Source organism: Diadema setosum, chromosome 1 (assembly GCF_964275005.1).
Source record: "Diadema setosum chromosome 1, eeDiaSeto1, whole genome shotgun sequence".
In the NCBI taxonomy this organism is placed as follows: Eukaryota; Metazoa; Echinodermata; class Echinoidea; order Diadematoida; family Diadematidae; genus Diadema; species Diadema setosum.
In genome coordinates this window covers 50,081,467-50,092,743 of record NC_092685.1, presented here as the reverse complement: position 1 = coordinate 50,092,743, position 11,277 = coordinate 50,081,467, and the positions used below count along the sequence as shown (strand labels likewise).

General features: G+C 36.8%; 2 protein-coding genes across 2 annotated transcripts in view; both read right to left on the bottom strand.

Moving 5' to 3' along the window:
- Positions 1-1,169: 1,169 nt before the first annotated feature.
- On the bottom strand, positions 1,170-7,627 carry LOC140244819 (adipocyte plasma membrane-associated protein-like). Its single transcript, XM_072324466.1, has 9 exons — positions 7,596-7,627; positions 6,753-6,854; positions 5,784-5,899; positions 5,189-5,284; positions 4,462-4,569; positions 3,549-3,720; positions 2,758-2,892; positions 2,049-2,238; positions 1,170-1,626 (listed from the first exon to the last, which is right to left on the bottom strand). The coding sequence occupies exons 1-9, from the start codon at positions 7,625-7,627 to the stop codon at positions 1,402-1,404; spliced, it is 1,176 nt and encodes a 391-aa protein (XP_072180567.1). The 3' UTR covers positions 1,170-1,401.
- A 1,412-nt stretch (positions 7,628-9,039) lies between these two features.
- Positions 9,040-11,277, bottom strand: part of LOC140244719 (DNA repair protein RAD51 homolog A-like) — a 15,722-nt gene continuing 13,484 nt past the window's right edge. The window contains exon 10 of the mRNA XM_072324371.1: positions 9,040-10,822. Coding sequence (XP_072180472.1) covers positions 10,699-10,822 — 124 coding nt within the window. The 3' untranslated portion in view covers positions 9,040-10,698. The remainder of the gene's footprint in view (positions 10,823-11,277) is intronic.

The window sequence follows — 11,277 nt, the reverse complement described above, 5'->3', positions numbered from 1 at the left end:
TTACATGTGGTATCATATACAGAAAGAAGGGTGAAAGTATCGCTCAATGTCAGTGTCCATTCATAATGACCACTTCTCACAACTGCATTCATTTTGAAGAGAAAGTGTTCAAATTTGAGTGTGATTGTTACGATATTTTAAACTGTAATAGTAGAGTGTTAGCTAAAATGTGGAAATCAGGTTTGTAAATAAAAGGATATTGCTGAGGCTAAGCTTCTATAAAACTGAAAAAGAAATGGCCTGTCTTTTTTTTTTTTGTTCGGTGTATATACATGTTTGTACATGTTTGTACTGATGTTTTATGTCCATTGTTAACTTTGCCCAAGTCTGATGTATATACATGAATTTGGACAAGATAAAACAGGTTTGAACTGCAATATTGGAATTACATATGATGTAGTTAACACACACTAGTCATATATACATGCAAGAGTTTGTTTTGACCTATGCGAATGTGACTGATGCAGAATTGACTGTATTGTGTTTGAGTGTAAATGATGCAAGTTTTCGTGTGATTATGCAGATGTTTCAGGCTGTAAGAAGAATGTCAGGTAAAAATTCAGAAAATCAGAGATGTAGTTTACAATATGCAATGAGGATACAGTACACTCCTGTTATAACGAACACGGTTATAACGAAATTCTGGTTACACCGAAATAAAAATCCAGGTCGCAAAATTATCGGCTCTATTTTTTTTTTTTTTTTTTATTTGTTCGGTTATAATGAAATTTAGATTATAACGAAAGAAAACTGCCGGTCCCAAGGACTGGGTATGTAACAAGGACTTTGTTATATCGGGAGTCCGCTGTATTTATTTCATTCAGAGTTTCATCGAACGTATGATCATTTACTGTACTACACGTAGTAGCTCGACCAGACGCTGTTAGTACGCTGTCAGTGTGCGAATGGCTGTGTATAGTTATACACGTAGTTGACAGTGAACAGCAAAGTAGACATTTAAATATTTTTTCTTTTCAATATGAAAAGTATATTCCACACTCTGGTATCAGGGGCTGATCCAGGAATTCCATAAATTGGGGGGGGGGGGGGGGGGAGGTGGCTTTACAATTTTTTCTTTATTTCTTTTGTTTCAATAACAAAAATGATAAGGGGGGGGGGGGTGCGCCCCCGCCTGGATCCGCCACTGGGTACGTAACAACATTCAACAAAAGAAGAGTGGTCCCTCTTTCCCAAAGCCATTCCATTTAGAAAAAACTTTTTGCAGTGTGCACAGGCAATTTACACCAAAATCACACAGCAACAAATCTGTAGAAAAGACAGAATGCAGACCATTTCCTGTATCCAAGTCTAGAATAATGCAGAAAGTCAGTATTGCCTCATCAGAGTACCCGAGCAGCACAGGTTTATTGTCAAAAGTATATGAAGAATTGTAATACAGGGTCAAACAAGAAATTTCTCTTGTGATATCTGTATCCTGGTCAGAAAGGGAGTGCTGTAGGATCCGAGGTGGAGGTGATCTCCTGTGTCCAAGACTTCACTGACCACAGAGACCGTGGATCCAGCGGGATCATCCATCCTTTGGAGTATTTCCCCCTCATCATTCAATTCTAGGATGAGTCCGTAGGGCTTGGTGGTGTACTGGAAGATGGTTTCTGGGGTGAAAAACTGTCAAGGAAACAATATTTTTTGTGATATTGACTGATTGAATATTTCATGGATTTTTTTTCTCAATTTTTTCAATAGTTAAAAAGTTTATCAAATTAGGATTTCCTTGATTTCCAATAACCAACACTTCTATTGGGGTTCTTGTATAATGTCTGATTCCTTCATTTATTAATTTTTCCATGGGGAGAGGGGTTAAAATGAGTGTAGGTGTTTTTTTTTTTTTTTTTTTTTTTTTGTTTGGTTTTTTTTGGTGGTGGTGGTTGTGGTGGTGACATGATGTACTTTTGATTTGATGTAATAATTTCAAATGGGGGTTGTTTTGCACTAATCTTGCCAGATTTTAGTATACAACTGTAGTTGCAGTGCAATGTATGAGGATATTATACTTTGTTTAGAAGCAGCAGAATGATGTCACGTCTTACTTTAAGAAGCAATCGTCTGAGCCAAGGCCTCGGTGCAAGAAGGTCATAGATGCATCTCCTCCGTACAGTGGGATGAGCCACCCAGAACCCCCCACCTGTCGTTGAGCTTGGACGGATGTTGTCTACAAATCCAGGAAGGTTTTCAGCAAAGATCTCGGTTTTCCCACTCTTCTCGCCCGACAAGAAATACCTAACAAATTTAGAAAATTAGAGAGTGAGTGTGATTACAAGTACAGAGCATTTCCATTTTTTTAATCGTATCAGTCTATATTGCTAGATGTGATTAATTGGTGAATAGTGAATGTAGCAGGTACAAAGTATTGGGCAGGAAATGGGCAGCAGTGGCGGATCCAGAGGGGGCGCAATGGGTGCGCACCCCCTCTTTACTTTTTGTTAAAACAAAAGAAATAAAAGAAAAAATTGGGGGGGGGGATGCCCCCTTTAATTTTGTAAAGGCGCCTCTCCTTAACCGAATTCCTGGATCCGCCTCTGGACAGTTAAGTGTCTATGGTTCATTTTAAGAATATCTTATGCTGTGAAATTATGTAACAGTTACCATTTTGGTTGGTAGGTTGCTGTTTATGAGCAGAAATGACAAAAATATAGTTTGATATCCTGGTTAATTATTTTAAAACTTCATAAAATTGCTGAAATAAGAAAAATAGGAAGATGTTTGATGAGATGAAGATGATGATGTCTGGTATCTCACCTGTGAATCCTCATCCTGCCTCCCTCGGCAACCAGGAGGAAACTCTCATCCTGAGACAGCTGAACACCGTTTGCCAGGGCCAGTCCATCCATCAGAACAGAGACTCTTCTCGATGATGGGTCATATTTCAGTAGTCTGCATCAAAAGTAGAAAAAAGTTTGCATGCGTGACTTGTCAACTCCACAGAAATCTCTTACTTAGCCTCAAAACATCATAGAAATAACTCCAAAATGGAGCTTGGAGAAGCGATGCAACTTCTTTTTGTAGTAGGCATGTTACTGTTTGGCTTCTTATATTGTAATAGCAAACATAACCAACAAGTTCATCCATCTGGACCACAGGCACTTACATATATTCCCAGTGTTTGTATGTTTCAGCATGAAATTGACACCTTATTCCGTATGTGGGAGTGTACAATATGAGCTATAGGCCTAATTAGGATGGAACTTGGAATGGTAGTGCATACTCAGATATGATGAAGCCTTTCACACTCCTTTGATGATTTGCAACCAGTCCATGCAACATATTTTTACAGGTGGGGCCTCCTTACCCATTCCATCAACTGTAATGTCCTGTGTTGAGACAAGCTGTCTGATTTTTAAAGAAATTCCTTTTTGAGTGGGATTCATCACATTTGAAGTCTGTAGTGATTGTGCAGATGCTAAAAGTACTAGTGAGTATCACATTAAACTTTAATTGAGTGGAAACATAATATTTCCTGTGAAGATGCAGCCCTTGAGGAATATATCACATGATGTTAAAGTGTTACAGTGTTGCTATGGCAACCTTACCTGCCATCACTTGTGCCTTCCATTGCCAATGTAAGGTGTTGATGGCGATGCCATCGCGAGCTGCTGTGAGTGAAGTAGACAGTGCCATTGGAGTGCACATCAAGGTCATTGAAGAAAAGAATCGGTTTACCATCCACTTCTGTGTCCTTGGGAATAAGCTGAGATTTTTCTCCTGTATGGGGAGGAAGTATGAAGTCACAAAATGTCATCCAGAATATCATTATTTTTATGGTCATCAGCGTTCAAGACTTGATGCCATCAGTAAGGTATCTCTTTGCTTCTAGAACAAAGAAATAATGACTTCAACAATTCCACATACAGTTTGTTGGCTTTATGTGTGTTTGTAGGTACATGTGAAAATATTAAATATGCCATGTAATACAGTTTATCATTACCATATGAAGCAGTTGTGTGTTTGCTTCATAGAGCTGTCCAGCTCTATGGTTTGCTTATAGTTTATCTTGTATTTTGAGCAGCATACAAGTGGAATTTGTACTTTTTTTGTATGTAATGGCATCCAACAGGAATGTCGGTGTCACTGTATTAAAAAAGATACATATATTAATATATATATATATATGTGTGTAATATATCAGCATAAAGGAGCATTTTGAGTGAATAAGCTTGTAATGGCTTTAACAATAACAGAGCATCTCCTAATTAGAAAAGCTGAATTGTATTTTAACTCTATTTCCTAAGCATAGAACAGAGATAATCAAGTTTTAGTCACAGTTTCTTTCCCAGAGATGTTTTTAATCAGTCTCATTTTTTTTTTCTTATCTATAACTAATTTTTATCAATTGATGTGAAGTATCATTTCTGTACAAATTGTTATTCCTCAGAAATCATTTTACAGTAAGACACAGAAATTTTTAAGAATCAAAGTTTGTTGTTGTATGCAACCATAGGTTACCTGTTGTGACGTTAATGCGGAATAGCCCAAGGAATGCATCAAGGACATAGAGACCTCCATCAGGACCAAAGCGGAGACCAAGAGGGCGTCCACACTCTGTCTCATTTGCTGGAAACATGAAAGAAAGAGTTATATGAAATTTGGTTTATCAATGTAGTTATGCCATGGCAATGTCATATCCCGTTTTCTTTGCAATTAACAAGCAAAATCATACTTTCCTCAATTTTCCCACTGTGAGAGGCTTAACAGTGTAGATACCCATAAGTATTTATGGTGTACATTCTTTAAAATGTTATTTGACAGTTCTATTTCACCCTATTTTACCATTAGATATAAAAAGAAAAGGAATACTAGTAAGGTCCTAAATCTTGTTCTATTGCATATGTTAGTTTGTTTAGGTGTTTGCTTTTTTAGTGAAAGGTTTGATATACATATATGATATGAGGTATGATACCCCATTGACTTTATTCAATGCACTGGCATCAGGAAATGTCATGTATTGTAGAGTCATTTGAGTTTTGGGGAATCCACTTTTCAATGTCAAAAGCCAGGTATGAAATAGAACGTACATTTCAAATGTTTCAGGGAATGTGATAACTATGGTTTGGCTAAGTGTTGCACAGGATATTGACTGCTCAGTTGCAAAGGTCCAGATAACAGTCAGTGTATATATCCACCCATGATCAAGACACTGAGTGTATTTTCAAAAATGGTGTATCAAACTTACCACAAGAGGGTGGTCCAAGAATTGCTACATCTGAGACTAATAGATCTTTGCTGATTCTCACAATTTTGCCATCTGCTGTACCACTGTAGATTTCACCTGTTTCAGGGGAAAAAAGTGAGATAATTTTGCGATAATATATACCACAATTATTTTCATGCCAGAAAACCAATAAGAACTATCTTTGCTCGTCTTTCTCATGTAGGCAGATTTGACAAAGGTGACAACAATTCTAATGATACCAGTGGAAGGAAATGTTATTATGTATAAATACATAAATGGCAGTGAAATTCAAGTATACAGATTACTGTAAAAGTGAATTCTTTTGTAGTGTGGAAATTTTCGCGCATTCCATGCTTCCATAAGCAACTGCGGAAATAAAAGCATATGAATATTTTTGCATGCCATACGTTCCTTTAATAAATGTCCTGAATCCGCGGAATTAAGAATACGTGAAATTCATCTAACCCATCCAAGCACAAAAAAAAAAAAAATCATGTGAAAATATCCACTTTTACAGTATTACTTTTGTTGCAATAGTTATTGACTCTGAAGAGACAAAAAGGCTTGTACAGAGGAATTTATGAAATATAGTTACCAAGATGGTACGCCAAGGATTCTGGTCCAAGAATTGAGTCATCCAGGATTCTCTCTGCCTTCTTGAGGTGGGTGTTTTCTGGGAAAGAATCCCCCAAGTAAGGTGGATCTGGCAAGCTAGGGATCAGGAAATTGGAAGGTCCTCATGAAGATAAGCACAACTATTCATATAAAATCAGAACAGATAAAACATATTTTTTCTTGCTCAGGTTGAGTTGGTATTAAAGGTGTCTGTTGGCTAGGCATGATGTACCTATATATTATTGTGAGTTGCAATTAATGTTTGTTCTCTTTTGTTGTGTTTGTATGTGTTCCTTGTGCATACTATATTTCTTCATCTGAATAGCTGTTGACAGAATAGCATAACAAGAAAACAGCAAGATTCACTGTACCTGGGCACTGTATTCCTGTATCATCAAATGTGCAGGATTGTATATGCGTATACCTATTTCTGTACAATGTATTCCTGGTAAAAGTTAACTGATACGATTGGACAAGATGCTATTGGCAAAGGGTCAATGAAGAATCATCTAGCTTCTTATGTTTGCCTGTTACAATACTTAACTTTTGATTTCATTATTTGTATTGTCATGGAGGTGTGCTACAAACACTCGCAAGCAACCTGAATATTTGTACTGTCACAATTTTAATTCTCACAATATATTCTCAATGCTCACAAAGTTATGTTTTCTTAATAATCTTGACTTTCTGAGGCCTTTGGATGGATACTACAATGGCAGTATCCTTACAAATACAGCATTGAATAGCTTTCCTGAGCAACATGCATAAAACATGTACCAAAGACAAGTAACACCAGTAGTTAACGCATCAAAGAAGAATTTACATTCACATAACTGATTCATTGTCAAAATATTAGGCATTTTCAAAGCATGATAATGCTTTGTCATATCAATCTACAATAGATACCAGAGTAAACTCCCAGGAGTATAGGGTTGAATGCTGTACTTACTTGAATTCCACAGGCTCAAATGGGATGGGCAGTAGGAAGATGATCGCCGTGACAACGATGTGAACAGTGATGACTGTGTTGAGGAAGATGTCACTGGAAGGCCTATATGACAGCGAATTAAAGGCAAATATGATCCTATATTAACCAAAAGCTGAGATCAGTTGTAAGATTTATATAAATCACATAATTCAGTATTTAACTACATGTTAAACAGAGTTACAAGCAACCGAAAATTCCTTGCATACCGAGAGCTCATTTCACCGTTGTAACCTGAGCTATTGTGTCTTGGCCTATGGAGGTGAATATAGCATTATCTGCATAGAAGCTGATAATGCCAGAGTGTGTGAACAAGGATCATACATAAAGTAGCTGTGTGGATCTTCTACCCCTGTCAACGATGCAGTTAGTTATTCTATCTCTATGCAGCATAACTTATTTTTAGATATAGATACCGGTACACTGCCAGGCATATCATTCAGAATATTGTACACAGACATGCAATCAAGTTATACTTACATATTTGATGCTGTTTCCAGACCTCATGAGACTGATGTTACCGCGAGGGATGTTAAGACACCACTGAAGTTGTCTTTGCCAATACCCAAGGAGGTGCATTGGGACCAGCATAATTTGTGTCTGGTTTTCATGGTGGTGATGAGAAATGCTGGTAGTTTCTGCAATGAGAGATCAGTGCTGCAGCTTTGTACACATACTGGTACATGGGAACCTCATTACAATGAGCTATCTTGGGACCACTGAAATTTCATTATATCGGGCATCTCATTATATCAGGGATAAAAACAAAAGGCTATAAAAGCAATGGGACCAGCAACATTACCTCACTGTGTTGGCTTTCCCGCTATATCCAACCTCATTATAACAAGGATCCACTTTATGTACCGTTACGTAAATGAAATGTAAACAGCTGAACAGAGATGCTGCATGCCTCTTTGAAGAATGATGGCCATTCTGCTATTGGCTTTGTTCCCCCACCCCCCCCCCCCCCCCCCCCATCTTTCCCTCTCTCACTTTCTTAGGTATATCTCTGGATCCAGCTTTAGGGAGAGCAAGGAGCCATTTAATAGCTCCTTGGGGAGAGTGTGTAGGAAATGTGTAGACCCTACTGAGCAATGTCAGCAGTAATGTCAGCAGTAAGCATGCAATTGAATGGATATATTTAAAATATAGTTGAAAACGTGACACAAATTGTCTCCCTAAGATTGTGTGTCTCCTTGATATAGTAATTATGATCATATATATATATATATATTTATATAAAATCATAATTACGATATTCATTCATAACTGTTGCTCTCATTTCACCTATCTGTCTCTACCTGTTTAACGCATACACACTCCCTGTCCTTTTTTTCTAATCTGTCCTCTCTCACATGATATCACAGAATCATCATATTTTACTAGAAAAAGAACTCAGTCACCAGATTTGTATTTCATTTCATGAAATAATTTATTTACAAGCATTCCATATAAGATTTCATACATTTACAAGATATGTATGTGATGCACATTGGCTATCTGAACATTACAATGGATGCAGTGAGCAGTTGCAATGCCAGAATAAGTGATCTCACATCAGTTCAGTACACAGTCAACCTTGCTTAAGTTGATCTTGCACGAGTCAAATAATCGAATATGTTGAAAATTGTTGAAGGTCTTTTCAATAAAGTAAAAGCTATTTCTTTAGTCCAAATACTTTGTAGATTTGACTAAATAGGCAAGGTTGACTGTATTTTTCCCCCATATACTCGAGACAGATATGTGCTACTTTCTTCCATAAATTACAAGTCAAGTACTACAAGTGAACTAATGATTTTATCTATACAATCTCATCTGTTGGAATACAGTTACATAAACAGTTGAGTTCAGTGACAATATCATACAATGTACCATAAACTCTAATACATGTATACCAATACAGCAAAATTCTTCGCTACAATTTTAGCCAATATGTGTCTGCAAACGACATATTTGCCCCACATATTTTTTTAGATGAACATACCATTGCCACCATCACAGTATTTTGTCCAAGAGTACAACATCATTGTACTAATTAATTTATACATGTCTAAAGGTACTCTCTTCTTGGTAATTTTTCATAATCACTCCTGTTGTTTGACATCCAATATAAACTAGATCTACCTCAAAATCACACATGTGATTTGTGACCTATCCCAATAACCTTTGATCTCTGATCCACATGAGTATGACAGACCCCCCCCCCCCCCCCGGAAAAAAAAACAAAAACAAAACAAAACAAAAACAGTTTTATTGATTTCTCTGACTGTTACCAGTTCTGATGGTTACAAGAAGTGATTTCGCACAGATGAATGGAAGAATGGCTCAATAAAGGATGGATAAATGGTAGATAAGAAAATATAATGCTTAACATCCAAATTAGAAGTGGAGACACATCAATGCCAAAATTGCCAGAATTAAAAGTAAGAGAATGAGGTAAAGTTCTGTTAAGGGTAGAAGCCAGAAGCTTGGAAATTTACAGAGAGATCCACTCTGTGCACTTCTAAATCAAACATTTCATATCAGTGACTTACAATGTACTTACTTTCATCTTGAAAATGGCATATCAAGACGGAATTTCGACAATCAAAAGGTATACATGTACAATGGTAATTTCTATGTACACAATGTGGCACAAATTGGGCTAAATCTAAGATGGACAGGTCTTAAAGCTTTGAAAACAGAAACCAAAATCCTGCATCACAAAACTCAAATACTATTTCACAGAATACTCTTTAAGTGTCTGGTGATTCTGTTTCTATGTAAAAGTACATACGTATTTCGTGTGCTTAGCACTAATTCTGAATATCTAAATGTTTGTGTGTACAGCACTGTACATGTATTCTCGAAAGTATAAAATTTGTTGGTTTTCTTCACACTATTTGACTATAGCCTTCAGCCAGATCACTCCCAAGCAGAAAATCTCAATGATATTATGTCCAATAAGGGAAACATGGCATTTTGTAGCCTTTTCCTGTACATCATGATGGTCCATAGCAGTATTTTCTTTAAGCTAACTACAATGAAAAACTGGCTGTTGATGACACTGCTACGATTGAAAAACTTTAAATAATTTGGCACATTAAAAATGAAGTGGTGCATTCTCTGTGGGTTTTTTGGTTTTTTTTTTTTTTTTTTTTTTGACAATCAAAACAGTATGGGTGGGCGATGGACTTACATGCATGAAGGCAAACCAACATAATATCACACTTCAGTGAGAATAAAAGAATACTATCATAGTGTCACCAGTTCCAGGTTTCGCCATGCCTTGAGTTAAACTTATCACAAGTGTACCTTGAAAAATTCCTCAAAGCTCTGTGACCTCTTCCTCAGTGACTGGCAACAGAGTGCAGTTGGTTATTTCTCACAGTAAGCTTCCTACCACAGTTCAATGAAAATAGGTTTTGATGATATTGACTACATTGTACAAGATACAACATTGGTCTACCATAGATTCTAGCCACCGAATTCTATGATTACTTGGAGGCTTTTCTTTGTGTAAGTACTTTTTGCTTCTATGCACTGTAAGTGGAATAGCTCATGGTGAAAACAATGCACTCAGAATAGCCTTTAATGATGGACATAATACAGATTACTTCTTCAAATCTCATTTTTGTCTTGTGGCAGTAGCAAGCTTTCACCAAGTAAATTTCTTCTCAAAGCAGTAAGCTATCAACAAATATGTCAATCAATCCCACTGGAGAGAAAACAAGTTTAGGCATCAATAAAATCCTGTCAAACAAAGTCACTGTTTAATAGTGGTAATGCTGCCTTTCATTTGAATGATGTTTGAGTATAATTTGGATGAAGGCTTCTGTACAAGAGTCTTATTGGTAGCAGATAATAGCATAAATCTGTGCCTTTATGGAAATAAAATTTGGAGGAATGGATATGATGTTTCTTCTGATCTTCAGTCTTTGGCGTCTCCAATGCCATCTGCGTTGATGGCAAACATGGCCTCTGCTTCGGGAAGACACGGCGAATCGTAAATCTTACATATCCTGGTCTCACCACGACCCTTCCGCAGATACAATCTTCACATCAAAAAAGAGGGCGAGAGAAAGAGGCAAGATATTCATTTCTCAAATTGCTTCATTCGGCACAGAAGACAGCTGATTAAAATGGGGCAAATATATGAATTTTGGGCACACAGAAGAAAGATACTTCAACTTTGTCATCGACCATCACTTTCAAGAAAAATATTGAACCACACGTCTACAGTGTGCTTTAACACAGGAAATATGTATTCCCTATCAGGTAGTGTATGTATTCTTATATCCATAAACATCAAAGGTTTCTTTCAGAAGTCAAGATTAATTCCCATTTTTTGGCTCTGCACATGGATAATGAGAAAATGAAATGCGGATTAATTCTCAGGAAATACCAAACTATTCTGAATATGATACAAATTAACAATTTTCTGAAACTTACACTAAACTGGTTTTACACTTTTTTTCCCTGTTAATAATGCATTTAATGCACCAATCCT

Bases quoted from the DNA above. Each gene is read 5' to 3' on its own strand.
- LOC140244819 (XM_072324466.1), bottom strand. From the start codon at position 7,627: ATGAGGTTGGATATAGCGGGAAAGCCAACACA. The intron at 5,900-6,752 runs GTAAGTACAGCA...CCTGATCCCTAG, and splicing joins TTTGAGCCTGTGGAATTCAA to CTTGCCAGATCCACCTTACT. The intron at 1,627-2,048 runs GTAAGACGTGAC...TTTCCTTGACAG, and splicing joins TCAGACGATTGCTTCTTAAA to TTTTTCACCCCAGAAACCAT.